This window comes from Mobula birostris, chromosome 21 (assembly GCF_030028105.1).
Source record: "Mobula birostris isolate sMobBir1 chromosome 21, sMobBir1.hap1, whole genome shotgun sequence".
In the NCBI taxonomy this organism is placed as follows: Eukaryota; Metazoa; Chordata; class Chondrichthyes; order Myliobatiformes; family Myliobatidae; genus Mobula; species Mobula birostris.
The window spans coordinates 53,951,414-53,971,808 of record NC_092390.1 but is presented as its reverse complement, the minus strand read 5'-3'; the positions used below and the strand labels follow the sequence as shown (position 1 = coordinate 53,971,808).

Below are 20,395 nucleotides of genomic sequence, written 5' to 3'. Positions count from 1 at the left end.
TGTCCTTGAGATAGCTTTCCAGAGGTCATACCTGGACCTCTTGCATCTTACTTGGTCACCAGATCTGAATGCCTCTGATCTGGCCCTCAGCAGATTGCAGGTCTCATGGTTCATCCAGATACATGGTTCATCAAAGAAATTAAGCTCACATCTTAAATCTTCAATAATGTAGCATCTTATTCTAAAGCAATAAATGGCAGATATCTAGCTTTGCTTCTGCATCTCAAATTACAAAAAAAATTTAAAACATACCAATGAATCTAATGTGGATCTTACCTGGAGCGGAGACTGACAAAGGAATCGCGTATACTATGTTGAGATAAATCGACATTCATTGCATGAAAAAAGAAAAAAAATCAAATTAATTATAGCCTTAATAAAGATAACACAGTAATCATGTAGATGACCATAATACATAAAACAATCTTGTTCTATTATAAATACAATTTATCAGTTCTTGCAATTTTATTACATATAACATTACAACTGATATGAAGGTTAAATATACAAAGTTTATTTATTACATAGAATGTTCACTCCTTATATCGAATTTCTCTATTCAGCAGGTTTACCTGTATTCACACCATTACTCAACCCACCAAGAATGGATTAGAAAGAGTATAGCCAGATCAACTGAAGTTTTCTTTTGTGATGAAAACTTCAATTTAAAGATAGTTTTTAATATTTATACCTGATTAAAAACCAATAGTGTAAATAGAATTACCATGTGCATAAGAGGTCTAACAAAGCAATGACGTCCCAAGGTGCTACACAAAAGAAATAATAAAATGCTGGCTGTACAATACTTAAGCAACACACATAAAGATTACTGATGAACACAGCAGGCCAGGTAGCATCTACAGGAAGAGGTACAGTCGACGTTTCAGGCCAAGACCCTTCGTCACTCCTGACAAAGGGTCTTGGCCCGAAACGTCGACTGTACCTCTTCCTGTAGATGCTGCCTGGCCTGCTGCGTTCACCAGCAATTTTTATGTGTGTTGCTTGAAATTCCAGCATCTGCAGATTTCCTCATGTTTGCATTTTTAAATTGTACAATACTTAACATAGTTTACCAAGATCTTAATCTAAGAGGTTGGTTGCAAAGAATACATTAAAGGAGGAAATGAGGATAGAAAAGTGAAAACATTTATAGGGAATTTTAGAACGCAAGTCCATGAAAGCTGAAGATTTGACTATCAATGGTGGTGAACTCAAATTTAGAACAATTGTACAGAAATGGAGCAATGCAGATATCTCAAGAGTCTGATTTTCATAATTGCTCAAACGTCCATATTCTTCTTTTAAATTTACTTTAAGACCAATTCTTTATTCCCTCCCCTTTACTCAAGGGCACCTCAACCCAGTTATTGTCGAAGTTCTACAAATGCCCTGTCTAACTGCACGGCCGTGTTCCCAGAAAGATTCTCCAAGTCTAGTGGTAAATTTGTTTAGTCCTACATTAACCCATTCTACTCCTCAAATTACATATTCACCAAAAATGTTTCTCGTGTCAATTTGTATTTTATTCAGGTAAATAATTGAGATTATACCCATGAGATCCTCTTCATTTATACAATTTCTAATACTTTCCAAAATGAATAATTTCCCTATATTTGTTTTGAATTGTAGTCTACACTGAGATAATCAATTACTGGAACCAACCTCTCTACCACCTGAAGCCCAATATTCTTTCCCATCGGTTCCAACTCTGGCCAAACAATATGCAAGACTGGTACTGTACCATACGGGACTCCTCGTACTAGTTAAAGGCCCTCAATTTCTGCATTTTCAACACACTCTTCCACATCAGCTCTTTGATGACAGGACAGGCTCCTGAAGCAAGGTGACATCACTCTGACTGTTCCACAATACCATAAGACATAGGAGCAGAATTAAACCATTCAGCCCATCGAGTCTGTTCTGCCATTTCAACATGGCTGATTTATTTTCCCTCTCAACCCATTCTCCTGCCTTCTCCCCATAACCTTTGACATCTGACTAATCAAGAACCCATCAACCTCCACCTTAAAATACACCCAATTACTTGGCCTCCACAGCCACTTATGGCAACAGACTCTACAGATTCACCATCCTCTGGCAACAGAAATTCTTCATCTCTATTCTAAATAGACATCCCTCTATTCTGAGGCTGTGCCTTCTGGTCCTAGACTTTTCTATTATATGAAACACCCATTCCACATCATTACTAATGCTTCACAATCTTTTCAGCTACTTCTTTCAGAACAATGGGGTGCAACTCATCTGGCCCAGGGAACTTATCTACTTTCAGATCTTTCAGCATCCCAAGCACCTTCTCCCTAGTAATAGTAACTCAACTCACTTCTGCCCCCTGACACACTTCTGGCATACTGCTAGTGTCTTCCACAGTGAAGGCTGATGCAAAATACTTATTCAGATCGTCTACCATTTCCTTGTCCCCCATTACTATCTCTCCTGTGTCATTTTTCTGCGGTCTAATATCTACTCATGACTCGTTTTACTTCTGAAAAATCTTTTGGAATTGTCTTTAACATTATTGGCTAGCTTACCTCCAAATTTCATCTTTTCTCTTCTTATGGTTGTTTTAGTTGACTTCTGTTGGTTTTTATGCGCTTCCCAATCTTCTAACTGCTCACTAATTTTTGCTCTATTTTTTCCCCTCTCATATGGTCTTTGACTTCCCTTGTCAGCCACTGTTGTATCATCCTGCATTTAGACTACTTCTTTGGGATGCATTTATCCTGCACCTTCTGAATTCCGCCCCCCCCCCCCATAATTACTATTCAGCCATCATCTCTGCTAGTGTCCCCTTCCAATCAACTTTGGCCAGCTCCTCTCTGATGCTTCTGTAATTTCCTGTACTGTAATACTGATATGTTTGATTTTATCTTCTCCTTCTCAAACAGCAGGGTGAATTCTATCATATTATAATCATTGCCTCCCAAGGGTTCCTTTCCTTAAGCTTCCTAATCAAATCTGGGTCATTACATAACATGCAATCCAGAATTGCCATTCCCCTAGTGGGTTCAACCACATGCTGTTCTAAAAAGTATCTCATAGGCATTTTACAAATTCCCTCTCTTGGGATAGAGCACCAAACAGATTTCCCCAATCTACCTGCATATTCAAATCCTCTATGATTATCGCAACATTGCCTTTATAACATGCTTTTTCTATCTCCTGTTGTAATTTGTAGACCTCATCCTGCCTACTATTTGGAGGCCTTTATATAACTCCCACCAGGGTCTTTTTACCCTTACTGTTTCTTAACTCTACTGACAATGATTTTACTTCTTCTGTTCCTATCACTTTTTCATTTTCTTTCAGTTCTTTTTTACCAATATAGCCACCCCACCCCATGTACCCTTGGATGTTAAGTTTCCAACTGTGATCTTCTTTCAGCCATGACCAGGGGTACCTACAATATCATACCTGCCACTAACTGCGCCACAAGATCATCTACCTTATCCAGTATACTGTGTGCATTCAAATATAATACCTTCAGTCCTGTATTCAGCACCCTTTTTGATTTTGCCCCCCCATTACACTTTAACTTATGCTATTGACTTCAATTTTGTCCTATCATCTGCCTGTACTTCCTCATAGCCTCAGTGCACACTGCATCTATTTGTACAGCAACTGCCCCATTGCCCGCCGTGGAGAACCCATTTTTCAGCTTTCCACCCAACTCCTAAAATTCTCTCTTCAGGACCTCTTCCCCTTTCTTACTCATGTCATTGGTGCCAATATGTACCAAGACTTCTGGCTGCCCACCATCCCCTTTTAGAAAGTTCTTCTAACAATTTTAGTTTATGCTCACAGGTCGCAAGTTACAATTTACCTGCTGGTTCCTTGTTCTGTGTATCATTAGGGGTCTTAGAACTTTTGGAGATGTGTCTTTCTCTCTGAATTCTACAAGTCAAGATACTCATCCTCCATTTAAAGCACAAGACTGTCATTGCAAAAGAGTTTGCACTAATGACAAAAGTACTGGATAATTTGAAGCTGTGAAGTATCGGGCTCCTCTGCACTTTAATTACACTCAACCTTACATGCTATTTTTACTGTATTCAGTTAATGATCATCCTACACTTTTGTAAGACCATGCATTTTCCAAGCAAAGCTATTCAAGTCCAACTTTTACAATTTTGAATCCTTTGAATGTAATCAATTTACCACAGTAACATACAAAACATGATACTGTTAATAGGAAAAAAGTGACTGGATGGAAGATAAAAAATTGCCCTATTTCAATTCGAATATAAAAGCCCAGGTAACCTCTAAAAATAAAATCCCAATACTAAAAAAAAAGCTTTTGGGGTTCTGATGTTACCATCATTCATTCTTTGGGGTTTCTTGTTTTGCGGATATTTGTGAAGAGTAAGAATTTCAGGTTGTATACTGTATATATTTTCTGATATTAAATTGAACAATTTGAACCATTTGAAAAAGCTTTATAAATAACCCAAAATAACAATGTTCAAAACGAAATTAAATTCTAACTGCCACACTGCCCTATGTCACAACTTTCTGGATTTCAGACAGGAAATAATGCAATTAAAAATCAATAAACCTAACATCTAATGGTCAGAAATTAGAGCAATTAAAGTTGAACATTCACCTGCTAAGCAATGCCTGATTATCCAACAGTTAACTTAAAAATCGGGGTGGAAAGAGGCCCGTCAGCGGACATGAAATTTGACTAAATTCTCTTTCAAAGACTTTTCAATAAGATTGAAGCTTATGGAATAGAAAACAAATTATTGTGCTGAATCATTGCTGACTGATAGCCAGAGGTTTCAAACAGAACAATTATCACCACTTGTCTCTCAGAAATTTAGTCTTCTCAGAATATGTGCCCAATCACAGAGGTCTGAGACTTCCTTAGCTGGAGTCAAGCCTCCCCAAAAAAAAGGGTCCACATTCAGTTAGCACTACACCTAAGAAAACGTACAAGAACAAAGACACTATTCATTTGAATGGGATCATTTGACACTGTGCAAAAAAAAAAGGTTAGAATATGTTAATATTTTCCTTGGTTTAACAGGTTTCTAATTATGTGTTAATGTTTGATGCTTCTGTAAATAATCTTTTTAGTAATTTCTTTAAATTGCTTAATTTTATTTTAATAGTTTTCAAATGTGCCTGCCAACTTTTAAAACTTGTTAGAAAGCTTTTGACAGGCTTTGACAGCTCATTCACGGTCCAAGGATTTGACTGTCTTGGGGTAGTGCCTGGGACAAACTCTCACAGTGCAGACAGGTGGTGATTCTGGAGGGTCTGTGCAACATACAACAGTATGCTCTCCTCAGCAAACCGCTCCTGAAATGCAAGCCATACACATGAACTGTTTGATATTGGTATGACCAATTCTTTGTGAAAGGTTTCAATTATTAAAATCATTGCACTGCCAGAGTTAATCCATTTGCTTTCCTTTCTTGGGTTTCAAATATTTTGAGGTTTTAAGATCTAACAATTCAATTACCTTTTCAGAATATAATGATAAAAAGTTGCTTAAAACGTATTGTTTTTAATATATAGGATCTTGATTTTGCTGGAAATAGAATGGTTGCTTGAACTTTTCAGCCCTTTCCCCTCGTACTTCCCATCCCCAACATGCTCCATTCACTTTGATCTCTAGTTGCACCATAATTTTCTGAAATGTATCGACCAGCTTGTCGAAGTACACGTCACATGAAATAACTGAGTATAAAGCAGACTGAGGTATGGCTCTGAGAAAACAAGTGAACTGCAATTTCAGAAAATAACTTTAAGCAGTTTATTTTATAAATTAAACATACATTCTTCAAAGATTATAAAGGTTAATTCCACTATCTCTGTTTCCACAGAAGCATGGACATCACCTTCTTTATCCAGCTACTCTATATATGTCCCCACTTTAGCTTCCTTAAGAAATGCTTACTTTGCTTTTCTGCATGTTCACTAATGCAGTTCTTCACATGCTGTTTTCAATTAAAGTTTAATTTGTTTTATTTATTGCCTTTGTGCCCCTGTCATAATTGGCATCATTCTACAATCTCAGCTCATACTTCCTGATACACCTCCAGTGAAGTGTTTTTGGTGGAGGAAGGATTAAGGGGAGTAATCACTGGTCGACTTCTGATCACTTTCCATTGCCAATCACACCTTCTCCCATAAAAGCATTGCAGGCTAAGAACATCTACTTCTACAGCCTTATCTTCTGACAAGATTCAATGAAATTCTTACCATAAAGCAAAATTATGGACAACATAGAAGACTACAACCTTTGGCACTTAACTGAACATACTTACTACATTGTCCACACAATGTACACACATGCAGTTTTTTTAAAAAAACATCAGAATCGCTCGACTACATGCTGGGTAGTTACTGGAAGATGGTTATGTGTTTCGTGCACAACTATAGTTTTGGTAAGTAGGCTTGCCCCTCAATACTCACTCACCTCTGTTTGCTCCGTATCCTCTCCCCACTGGTGAATAAGTTACAAAAACTGATATTGAAAAGGACAATAGCAATAGGAATGCTACCACTGCAGAATCATCAGTCATTCAGGTCACTCATATCATTATTTCCAACCTTGTTGGTTGAGGGATATAAAATAGCTTAAAGGCAGCAAAGGTTTGATCATCCTTGGTGATCCTAGTGAACTGAGTCTTACTACCACTTTTGGACAGATCAACAGTGGAAAGGGTTGTCAATCAGTCATAACACTGAAAGTTACCATCTCCATAATTTTCTGGAATATTTACCTATTAATGATTCTTGTGCTCAGGGTTAATACTATGATACAACTCTAGCAAATTCAGGCCCAATAACAGTCTCATTTTAAAAATGTCTATGTTGATTTGTATGATTTATTGCTGTACTGTATTCAGTTTTTAGAAACAAAGAAATCTTCACTTTATAGCTGTTCAGTAAAACCAGACTGGAGAGTTAAAGAGAAGAACATTGGTTTCCATTGTATATGTTTTGAAATTGTTAGGTGTCATTTCTTCCTCTTTGATAAACTACTAATAGATGCAATTTGTCACAGCTTAGTGTCATAAACCTTTAAACAATACTTCCAACAAAGATAAGCAAAGTGAACTTAATACTGAAATTTGCTTCTAAGAACTGTTAGATTTAAAATCTTAAGACCTATTTAAGGAAATCCTGACACCAAAATGTCTGGCGGCAGATGTACCCAAGAAATAAATGTTTATCGCTATTAACTATAGTCAATGTGCAAAAACCTTAAAATCACTTATTTTGGAAAAAAAACTATGATTACCTGATGTGATCTTTGATTGTTAGTATCTATGCAATATACAACAGACATTTCTTTGTGAAGGCACAAGTTACAAAAACATTCCATTAAATTTGTGAATAATACCCAACATCTGTTGTAAATAATTGCACAGAGGTTACTGACCTATGTACTATAGTGGAACTGAAAGATTATAATGTCAACATTATATATAATCCACCTCATATTTCACAAGTAATTAACAGCACCTCTTTCACATTTGTTTGGCAGCATAATTTTCAAAATTTTTTTTGTATAGGTAATTTTCTTAAAGGTACCATTGTGGCAGTGTGATACATGATTTAACAACTCTTATCAAATGCTGCTGAACATTTAAAAATCATGCAAGACTTCAAATTTTTAAAAAATATTTAATTTTAGGTCTATAGCAATTGTGTTTTAAACTCTTCTTTACATAGAGGAAAAGAGAGAGGGTTCTGTTCGCAGTGCTTTGCTGTAGTTGCTCATAACTACTACAACTACTACCACTAGTTCATGCAGTACCTTCAATATTCTAACAACTTTCCATAGGCTTTTTTAAAACTAGTTGCTGTTTTCCCCTTATCTTGCCAATAAAAAGTTTATTCTAATCTTTGCACTCTCATTAGAATCATAGTTTAAACCAACCTGCATGGGTGAAGTACCTAGTGTTATTCTGGCAACTCTCCTCTAGATCAGTCTCATAGTCTTGATACCCACCTTAAAGTATGGCATGTACAAGTGCAATTGATCCCAAACTAAAATTCTAAACTTGACCTACCACCTTGCTAGAAAGGTAATAAGCGTTCACAAGCAATAGTATATTTGATCACATTAAAATTCCAAAGAGTAACTTATTCTTAACTTAGGTCACGTCACAAAAAACACCAATGCAGCCAATTACAGCTTGTTGGTTTGCTGAACAAGCTAATGAAAGCTATCCTTCCTGTTATATCCAAATACTTTATTTTTGTGTTAAACTTGAAGACTAGAGAAATTTATAAGGGAGAATTGGAAAGAATACAAATTGCACCTTTTATTAATTGGATAGTTACTTATTTTTATTTAAGCAGACAAGTTCACCTAAACATATGGCATGTTAAGTTACGCCAGGTTTACAAAAGGTTTGTATATTAATATCTAAAGTTGTTACATTTCATGCTGTCACTATTGAATTATCAGGACCCCATGGGAAGTTAATTTCATAGTGCTCATTAATTCTGAATCATTACAAAGCCATGGCTTGCAATTTGTCAAAATACTAACAGCACATGCTTAAAGAGATATCCCAATTAGCACAAGTAGGTGTCACCATCAGGATAAAGCTCTTTGAGGATGTGACATCATAATGAAATAAAGACAGTGAACATTAAGTTTATCAATGCTTTAGCGTCTAGAGGGGTTCCCAACCAGGAGTCTACGGACCGCTCCGTTAACAGTAGTGGTCCATGACATAAAAATGGTTGGGAACCTCTGGTCAATAGACAATAGTTGCAGGAGTAGGCCATTCGGCCCTTTGAGCCAGAACCGCCATTTACTGTGATCATTGCTGATCATCCACAATCAGTATCCTTTTCCCGCCTTCTCCCCATATCCCTTGACTCCACTATCTTTAAGAGCTCTATCTAACTCTTTCTTGAAAGAATCTAGAGAATTGGCCTCCACTGCCCTCTGAGGTAGAACATTCCACAGATCCACAACTCTGGGTGAAAAAGTTTTTCCTCAACATTCTAAATGGCCTACCCCTTATTCTTAAACTGTGGCCTCTGTTTCTGAACTCCCCCAACATCGGGAACATGTTTCCTGCCTCTAGCGTGTCCAATCCCTTAATAATCTTATATGTTTCGATCAGATCCCCTCTCATCCTTCTAAATTCCAGTGTATACAAGCCCAGTCGCTCCAATTTTTCAACATATGACAGTCCCACCACCCTGGGAATTAACCTTGTGAACCTACGCTGCACTCCCTCAATAGCAAGAATGTCCTTCCTCAAATTTGGAGATCAAAACTGCACACAATTCTCCAGGTGTGGTCTTACCAGAGCCCTATACAACTGCAGAAGGACCTCTTTGCTCCTATACTCAACTCCCTTGTTATGAAGGCAAACAAGCCATTAGCTTTCTTCACTGCCTGCTGTACCTGCATGCTTACTTTCAGTGACTAATGAACAAGGACACCTAGATCTCGTTGCACTTCCCCTTTTCCTAACTGGACACCATTCAGATAGTAATCTGCCTTCCTGTTCTTGCCACCAAAGTGGATAACCTCACACTTATCTACATTTATCTGCATCTGCCCACACATCCAACCTGTCCAAGTCACCCTGCATTCTCATAACATCCTCCTCACATTTCACACTGCCACCCAGCTTTGTGTCATCTGCAAACTTGCTAATGTTACTTTTAATCCCTTCATCTAAATCATTAACGTATATTGTAAATAGCTGTGGTCCCAGCACCGAGCCTTGCGGTACCCCACTAGTCACTGCCTGCCATTCTGAAAGGGACCTATTAATCCCTACTCTTTGTTTCCTGTCTGCCAACCAACAATAGGTCTAGTCCTACTGAAGCAGCATTCCCCACAAGGTCATAGAGGGAACATGCAAACTCCACACAGATAGTACCAGATTGCATCTGAACTGAACCAGAGTCTCTGGCACTGGAAAGCAGTGGCTCTACTAGTTGTGCTACTGTGTCATGCTCAGGATTGTCATCCCCAGCCTCTGAATTATCAGTCTGCACATTTATCCTCTGCACCACTTTATCAAAAGTCTTTTGAAAATTCATAAGCACCACATACCTTTTATTACATCATTACCTCTGAGTTTAGTCAACCAAGTTAAACAAACTGACTTGCCTGCAATCACCTGGCATATCCTCACAGCTCTTCATGACAACAGTCACTCATTACAGGGATAGACATAAGGAGAATGCAAGTTCTTTTAATACTTTGAAGTGCTTTACGCATTTTAGTTGATTTTTTTCAGACATTAATGATTAAACTTGATTTTAATAGTTATTAAAATGTTTCTGACATTGACAGCAGATGCCCAACAGCAACAAAATACTCATCAAAATGGGTAAACACCCATCCAAAAAGAAACATCTGTAAGTTAGAAATAGATTTTTTAAAAACCTTTGTTTCACTATGGGTGAAAGACCAGGCAAATTATCTATTGGAAATATGAATTGTAATGCATCAGTGGCTGGAAGAGTATGGTCCATCATCAGTGTAGCAAAAGAATAGCGCAAAGCCTGCAGAAACACGCAATAAAACAAACTACATGAAACATAACTAGGGCACAATGAAACTACACAAACTTGAATTGTACTACAGTAACGTGAAATCTAGAAAGCACTGGAGATCAAATTCAGTGGATTTGATTTCCAAGTGTAATGCTGGATCCAGTGATAAGCTCAGGCGTGATGCTTCGGCCTGCAGTCAAGCAGCAAGATAAATTTTGAATTTGGTCTATAAGAACTGTTTTGAGATGTCTCTGACTACAAGGATTACAAATAGCTGAAACAGCCCTGAAGTCATCCAAGGCAAGACTGGAGGATCCAGTGCTGGAGGTCTGCTTCTTAGGATAAATGAAGAAAATGGCCTGGAAGTTAACCAGATACACAAATCGCAATGGTATAATACTGTCATTAGGAGAGCTGATTGGTGGGTGGGGGGAGAAAACAATGATTACAAAGATGAGCCCAATTCAACAGGTTCTGTCTATTCATGCATGCATCAACATCTTTAAGGTAAGATAAGACAAATCATTAGAATTATCACAAGGACATTGCTTTACATTGGGGAAAAATGGGGAAAATGAGAAATATATTCAGCTTATAAAATTGTCAACTTAAGTATGGGAAATTTCAACCCAGTTCAACTCACAGTAGCAACACACATCAAAGTTGCTGGTGAACGCAGCAGGCCAAGCAGCATCTGTAGGAAGAAGTGCAGTCGACGTTTCAGGCCGAGACCCTTCGTCAGGACTAACTGAAGGAAGAGTGAGTAAGGGATCCCTTCAGTTAGTCCTGACGAAGGGTCTCGGCCTGAAACGTCGACTGCACCTCTTCCTACAGATGCTGCTTGGCCTGCTGCGTTCACCAGCAACTTTGATGTGTGTTGCTTGAATTTCCAGCATCTGCAGAATTCCTGTTGTTCAACTCACAGTAGCATAATTACGTACTTGCTCTTCAATCCAGAATGATTCAGAAACACATAATTTGGACACTTTTGTTTTTCAACTACTGCTTGGGAGATATCACATTACTATGCAGGGTCACCAAAAGCTTATACTCGAAATGTTCCTATGTACAGCCCTATGTTCCAATATCCCATCCTAACTGGAATGTCGAAGCACATTTTAAAGTCTTCATACATTTTTGAATGCTATTTATTACTATATTAACATGTATTACTATTTTTGCTTCATAGCCAAATGATTCCTTTTCCACCAGGATTAATGAGTGCCAAAGCTAATATTTAGTCATGCGCAGGTCAACATATTATGCAGCTACCTTTACATTGGAGGCTGTGGGAGACAATTATATTTGACGAAGCTGTCACTAAATGTAAAGCCAACCAAAAGCTTTCTAACCTAATGTACTAAAGCATGGTTACAACTGTTCATTCAGGGTCGCTTTGAGAAGTTTGAAGCTTTATGGTGTTATGACAATTTTACTCACAAACATTTGGCATTTTGCATTAAACTCTTGTTCCTATATATAAAAATATCTAGAGTAAATAATCAAAATGTAATTACAAAAATGCAATTTCTCTTCACAAAACATTTAAAACTGACAACCCAAATGTATGAAAGCCCAAAAATATTTATCTACTTTTCTCTATAAAAATCTGATTAGCTCTTAAATCAAAGTATTCAGTAAAACATTAAATATCTAAACTTGATTAACCTTGTACAGTTTCATTTGCTAAACGGTGATATCATGAATAACTGAATTACAGTACTGTGCAAATAACACTTAATACTACTGAGATAATACAAAGCTAAGTACTCTTATTTCTGTTTTCCAGCCACCTTCCCATTTTTAACCAATATACAGTGCTGTGCAAAAGTCTTGGACACCCTAGATATATGTGCCCAAGATTTTTGCACAGTATTGTAAATCTTAATGATGTAAAAAAAAATTCCAGTTTATTGCAACCTGATTGAGAAGCGAATATTAGCCTACTATTTCAATTTCATTATGGTTTCATTCCAAAAGATTGATTCAATTATAAGAGATAGCAATGTAAAGCAATGAATCGTCTACTTGATCCAAATAGCCACTAAATTGGTCCACGATCAAGTGCTTGTACAGTTTTGCCTATTGATCCCCATGTTGTCTGTACAAATAGGTCACAGTAACTGAGTAAATACTTCAAAACTATTTTCAAATACCAGGTTTTTTAAACCAGCAATTAAATAAGGAGGGGCTGGGGGAGGTGAGAACAGAAATGTCCCTGTCCTGACATGTGGTAGTTCTGTTCATCCTAATAAATGAACATGTAACACAAGAAAAATTAATACAGAAAATAGTAAACCATGATTTAAAAAAAAACACAAACACGTGACAAGTTCATTTGATCGGTAATCAAGAGTATCAATAGAAAAACTGCAGTATTCACTCAATACAATTAATGCATTAGACATTTCAAATTATTCAATGAAATAATGCTTTGCCTTCGTCTTCTTGTCCAACTTACAAGAAACAGTTGCCTCCCCACTAAAAACAATGGCTATGTCCAGAATGAATCACCCTTCATAACCTAGCTGAAACTTTCTGCACTATCACAGGCCAAATTCAAATGTGAGGAACTACCCTTAATCTCCTATCTGGCATGTTGCAGCTTTCTAGACTCGATACCTCATCTTCAACTTTCAGTAACTCACTCACTTTGTGTATATTGATAGTGGCTATTTCTCGCACTTTTTTCCCCTTTGACCTGTTGGACGTGTCCTGTAGTTTTGATATAAGAAACACAAGCAAAGACAAAGTATAATAATCTGATTTTAACATACATTTCCTTATTCTACCCATTTCTCTCCCAGCCTCTGCTACTGTGGACTAACTTGTATTCACCCTTTCCCATTTCTGTTGAAGGGTCTTGAAGCAAAAGGTAAACACTACTTCTCCTTCACTGAAGTTCGTTGCCCTGCTGATGGTTTCCAGTATTTTTTGTTTTTTTATTTCAGATTTCCAGCATCCTGCAAATTTTATTTAATTAGCTAACTCCTGAATCTCCCTTGTATGCCAAGTATCCTTTGGTACATCATCACCCCCATCCCACACCCCCTCCGAAATGAGCATGCTGGCCTCTTTCAAAGTTCAAGATAAGTTTGTTATCAAAGTACATATATGTCACCATATAGTACCCTGAAATTCATTTTATTGTGGGCTTACTCAAAAATCCATAATAGAGTAATAACCGTAATAGAATCAATGAAAGACCGCACCAAAGGACATTCAACCTGGGTGCAAAAGACAACAAACTGTCCAAATACAAAAAGAAAGAGATAATAACAACAACAAATAAATAAGTAATACATATTAAAAACATGAGATGAATAGTCCTGAAAATGAGTCCATAGGTGGTGGGAACAATTCAGTGATGCGGCAAGTAGAGTGAAGTCATCCCCTTTGGTTCAAGAGCTTGATGGTTGAGGGATAACAGCTGTTCCTGAACCTGATGGCATGAGTCCTGTGGCTCCTGAACCTTCTTCCTGATGCAGCAGCAAGAAGAGAGCATAACCTAGGTGGTGAGAATCCCACATGTCGGATGCTGCTTTCCTGTGACAATGCTTCGTGCAGATGTGCTCACTGGTGGGGAGGGCCTAACCAATAGGCTTAGAACTACAGCATAGCTATGCTTTTGCCTTTAATGTGGCAAGATCTCTGGAGGCATCCAACCAGTTTCCCAAATTCTCCCTTTTGCAACAGCTAAGGCAGTAGTAGGAAGAGGTGGCAGCAGCAGCAATGGAGGAGCAGGTGAATGAATTGAAAGGTGAAATCTATATTGCATTGTTATTGTCAGTCACCACTGGCAGCAACTCAAATGTCAGCACCACAAAGGCAAAAGAGACAGTCACATTTCACAACATACTTGACAAGCGTATATCACAGTCAGACAAAAATGAGTCTAACCCTAACTGCCAGATTGAGTTTCCACATTCTAGTTTGTAGACTTGGATGTGGACATACTTTGACAAAATATGAAATGCATGCACTACAAAAGGTTTGGGATATTATGTCATGGCTAAAAGGTAGCAAGAGTGCAGAGTTCATTCTGTATCCTCACAAAGGAATTCATGTGGCATTTGAAGTGTTATAACTTTGCTGCACATAGACTCAACTTTTCCATTGAAGAACTGGGTTCACCAAGGCACTGATGGAGTCATAATGCCTCATGGGGTATCAAGCTAATCCCATAAAACCAAAAGGCACAGGAACAGCATTAGGCTATTCATTCCATCGAGTTGCTCCACCATCAAATCATGGCTGATTTATTTCTCCTCCTTTATAAATGTAGCAAAACACCCTTACTCTTTTTCTTCAATGTATCATTTCTCCTAAAATGCGATCTATGTTCTGGATATTAATTTTGAGAGTCATGTTGATGGACACACAAGTCTATCTGAATGGCAAGATTTACTAGCCTCCTTCCTTTAAAAAAAAAGTAAATAAAAATCCTCATCATTCTATAGGTCCTCCCCAGTCTAAGAAAACACATATGAAGCATTTGGGAAACCAGCAGGATGGATTTGTCAGCTGCTGTGGGGCTGCAGGCATCTTCTGCTGCATGAATTCTCAATTCACAACAATAACCCTTCATTGGAAACCTCTGATGTTGCACCTTATCAAATTAAAAAATATTGAGTCCACTAATCTACAAGCACATCTATATCTCCAGACATACTCTTCAAATATAATGTAAGACAGACCAACTTGGTGGAGATGCCATTAAGCTTCTCATATATTTGGACTGTACTTCAAAGGATTTTTTCCCTCAAGTATAATTATTTTCCGAACTGAGGTTTGGAAAACAGTACCAGGCACACCAATATGCAGTTCCTTTATACAGTAAAAGCTTAAACCTTGGAAGTGAATGTCCCTCTAGCTGGACCACTATAATTAAAGGTAGCAAAATTATCTATAGCTTGATGAAGCAGTTTTACAAAAAGATTTAAAGCTTATTGTTTAAATGTACTATATAGGCTAATCTGAACTCAGTAAGAAATGGACCCCAAACTGGATTTGCTCTCTGGTTTAAGAGTAGGGGATTAATCCCAATTTGTAATTCTAGGTATCAAGGTGAACAGAGATATATAGAAAAAATACAAAGAGGGAGACAGGTTAAAAAGAGTCACTGGCAACACTGAAACCGTATCCACTTAGAACTCTCAGAGAATAATGACATGCCTGACCTTTATAAACCACAACTTGACATACTGTAACACAAGATATTGAAGACACAGTCAATTCCAGATTCTCCATTGTTCCCACAGATGTCTTCAGTGACCTTTAACACTGGCCTAGAATCATAATAAAACATGCAAACTAGGTACTAAGATGCACCCCTAAATTTTGATATTTCATATTTAAACACTTCTCTAATTCAGAAAGATCATCAATATTAAGAACAAACAACTACTTCCTATTTTTGGAGACAGCATGGGTGGGAAGTTAAAAAGAAAAGTGTATTTACTAATTTGATCACAAATACTCAAACAGAATGCATGCAAAAACTCAGCTGGTAAATAATTCAAATTCATTAAACAATTGTTCAGCAAAAAAACCCATTAAAAATCCATTAAGCTTGCACTGCACATAGGCAATAGAATCTTTAAGCAGCTCTACATTAAGTTGTAATATTGCATATTAGGGTAGAGAGACTGCAAACAAACATTTATGTTTCAATAATTTGTTCATTTACAGCAGAGCTTAAAGGTAAAGCACTGGAAATAGATGACATTTTCTACATGCATCATAATCCAAGTATGAATCAATGACAATATTCTAACCCATCTATAAGATGGAGCTCATAGCCAACATTCATGTTGACTGCATTAACCCTAAAGGGAAATTATCGATGCATCTCTAGTTTAGTGCCTTAATGCAATGTAGATAAAAAGAAAAATAAATTTTAATAGTAATAATTAGTCCTGCCTTTGTTGAGGAATGAAAATATGATCAATTCAGACTTTTATACACTTGAAAAATGAATGAAGTAACTAAATATTTCAGTTCCACAAATTAAAGCTATGAACAGAGCATTGTTGCTTTAATCTAATCTACATCATTCGCAGATTTTGTTCATTAAGTCCCAAAATATCAGTATCAAAGATTAAGCAATAGATTCTCAAACAAAGTGAAGAAGAGGAAATCAAATTTATGTATCCATGTTTATACATGCAACACGGAGAGTCCTTGTTTTGTACAACAATCTTAATGAATGCCTATAACGACAGATAATCCTATATTAGATTCTTGACTGGTCAGTGCATGAAGGGATACGGGGATGTGACTGGGACCGAATTATAAGGAGAGACGTCAAATCCTGGGTCTGTTTTCCCCAGAATGTAGATAGCTGACTGTTGAGCTTATGGGGAATCCCTTGCCCTCTCTTTTAAATCTTTTACCACTCAACTTAAATCTATGCTCTCTAGTTTTAAGACTCCCCTGTGCTTGAAAAAGTCTCTTTCCATTCACAGTGTCTATGCCCCTTATGATTTAATGTCCTCTTTAAGTTTAGCCCCTCATCATCTGATACACCAACAGCAAAAAAGCCCAGCCTATGCAGTCTCTCCTTACAACTCAATCCATTGCTTTGGAATTTCACCGCATCGTCTGAAATATCCAAATATGTTTTTCTCCAAGGTGAATACAGATGAAAGTTATTTATTTCAGACCGTGTCCTCCTCCTCTGGCCCCATACATAGATTGTAACTTGCTGCACAACAGGCCCCACTCATTTGCTGGTTACACTCTTGTTCTTCATATACTTAAAACACTCACTAATATGCTTATATTATTAACATTTATTGCGCATTCCCTTAATTTTAGCTGCCACTGATAATTCGTGACTTGACTTTGCTCATCTAATTTCTACTTTCAAACTCTCTGCACACTCTCCATATGGTTGAAGGGCTTCCCCAGTCTTCAGTGCTCTTTCCCTGCATGACAGAAACTCCTTCGGCTGGACTCATCCCTATTGACCAAAATGTCTATTTGTGTGAGTTCCATTTGTCTGTGTTTGGCCCATCTCCCTCTAAAACAGCGGTCCCCAACCACTGGGCCGCAAAGCATGTGCTACCGGGCCACGAGGAAACGATATGATTTGGCGATATGAGTCAGCTGCACCTTTCCTCATTCCCTGTCACGCACTGTTGAGCTTGAACGCACTCGAGGTCATTACCCACGCGTCATCCATGTCAGCGTGGGAAGGAGATCAGCTCCTCGAGCTTGCAAATGACGACGGGCTGAAAAGTTTGTTTGACACAACATCTCTGCCAGCATTCCGGATCAAAGTCAAGGCTAAATATCCTGAGATAGCCACGAAAGCACTGAAACTGTTGCTTCCATTTCCAACATATCTCTGCAATGAATGAATGCCACGAAAACTAAATTGCAGAATAGACTGGACATATGGAACCCCCTTCGAGTATCGCTGTCTCCCATCACCCCTCGATGGGACCGTGTTGTTGCAGGAAAACAAACCCAGGGCTCCCACTGATTCAGCGATATTGGTGCGTTGCAATGATCTTATATGTTCACATGAGGAAAATATGTGCTGTGAGTTTAATATCCAAACGTTACCTAAAATGTTATGATGCTATTGACTTATAAGTGACTCATATAACCATATAACAATTACAGCACAGAAACAGGCCATCTCTGCCCTTCTAATCTGTGCCGAACGCTACTTTCACTTAGTCCCACTGACCTGCACTCAGCCCATAACCCTCCATTCCTTTCCTGCCAATGTACCTATCCAATTTTTCTTTAAATGATAATATCAAACTTGCCTCTATCATTTCTACTGGAAGTTCGTTCAACACTTACTTCAAGCTCCCCTGATAATTGATTTATCACTATATTCATGCGAGGAAAATATGTGGTGTTTAATATTAAATTTGTTAGATGAACCATTTTAGAAACAAAATTGAGTGTATTAGCCACTTATCACCTATATTCCAGTCGTGATTAACACCCCCCACCCCGAACAGAATCACCAAAAAGGATTTGCAGAAAAGAATTGGCACATACACGCATGTACAAGTCACTCATGCGCACTGGTGCCGCGCAAGGCTTCATGGACATGTAGTCTTTCTGGGGTAAACACAACGTATTTGACTGCTACTCTTGTCCGTTGGCAACCCTACACCACCCCCCCCCCCCACCCCGGGGTCGGCCGGTCCGCGTTGCAAAAAAGGTTGGGGACCCCTGCTCTGAAACTCTCCTGTCCATGTACTTGACCAAATGTCTCCTCTGTAGCTTGTACCATATACCCTCCACCTGTGTTTGGAAAAAATTGCTCTTCAGGTCCCTTTGACATTATGTCCTCCAGTTTTAAACTCCTCTAAACTTCCAGCCCCTTTCCAGTTTAATGACATTCATCCCATAAATGGGTGACTAGAATTGTGCACAATACCTTGTGGGGTCTCACCATTAACATGTAAAGTCCCAACTCCTGTACTCAAAGCCATGATTGATAACGGTATTGCGCCGAATATCTTCCTCACCACTCTCCCTACATTTTCAGAGAACTATGTACTTTTACCCCTTGGACTCTCTGTTCTCAAACACTTGAGGACTCTACTTGTTGCCACAGATACACCTGGCTAGAGTTTTCCGTCAACGTTGTTCATCCTGAACACAGAACAATACAGCACAGGAACAGGCCCTTCTTCCCACAATGAAGCAAATGCCAAATGAAATTAAACCTCTTTGGTCTGCATGTGATTAATATCCCTCCATTTCCTGTCTAAAAGTTTATCATATCCACTTCCACCATAACCCATGGCAGCACATACCAGGCCCCACCACTTTGTTCATAAAACTAAACTATTATTTGCCCCACACACCCCCCCGAAATTCTCTCCCTGTCACCTCAAAGCTATGCCTTCTCATATTTGACATTTCCACCCTGGGAAAATGATTCTGACTCTATATATGTGCTGTGTAAGTGTTCTATACATAGACTATACTATGTACATAAGGTGACACTTAGTGATGTGTATGTAGTGGTAGTGTGCAGGTTAATGGGTGGAGGCGTTGACGGCTTGGGGGATGTAACTGTTTCTGAGTCCAGTGGTCCTGGTGTGGATGCTGATAGGAATAGGGCAAACAATCCAAAGGCAATGTGGGTAGATCCTTCATGATATTGTTGGCCATTATACAGCACCTTTATGTATATATACAGTATGTCCTTTATGGCAGGTGTATCAGTGATGTGTTGGGCAGTTTTCACTTCTCATTGTCAAGCTCTCTTATCCACTACAGTGCAGTATCCGTATCGCACAGTGATACAGTATGTTAGGATGTGTTCCATTGCATGTCTGTAGAAGGTTGTGAGTACAGATGTGCATACACAAACACTCTTGAGCCTCCTCACAGAAAGTCGAGGAATTGGTGAGCTTTCTTGACTGTGGAGGATGTGTTCTGGGACCACAAGAGGTTATGTAAGATGTGCGCTCCCAGGAGTTTGAAACTGCTCACTTCAGTGTTCCTCTGCACCAACCAACGAGGAATGAATGTCAATACACTGTTCACTCTCCAAACCCCTCACTGCACCCGTCTGCTGTTTTACAGTGCAGGACAACACCGGGATCCTTCACTATTTCTCTCATTTACAACTTCCCTTCACATAAATAAACTCTCTGTTAATTCCTCCTACCACTGTACATGCCACTGCATGGGACCCTGGTCCAACCCCACTTGGAGTACTCTGTTCAGTTCTGGTCACCTTACTACAAGAAGGATGTGGAAACTATAGAAAGGGTTCAGAGGAGACTTACAAGGATGTTGCCTGGATTGGGGAGCGTGCCTTATGAGAATAGGTTGAATGAACTTGGCCTTTTTTCCTTGGAGCGACGGAGGATGAGAGGTGACATGATAGAGGTGTATA

General features: G+C 38.4%; 1 protein-coding gene across 6 annotated transcripts in view; it reads right to left on the bottom strand.

Moving 5' to 3' along the window:
* Window positions 1-20,395, bottom strand: part of LOC140185802 (arginyl-tRNA--protein transferase 1) — a 180,602-nt gene that overhangs the window by 112,313 nt on the left and 47,894 nt on the right. For all 6 annotated transcript variants that reach the window (XM_072239501.1, XM_072239504.1, XM_072239505.1 and 3 more), the window contains one exon: window positions 277-309. In XM_072239501.1, coding sequence (XP_072095602.1) covers window positions 277-309 — 33 coding nt within the window. The remainder of the gene's footprint in view (window positions 1-276; window positions 310-20,395) is intronic.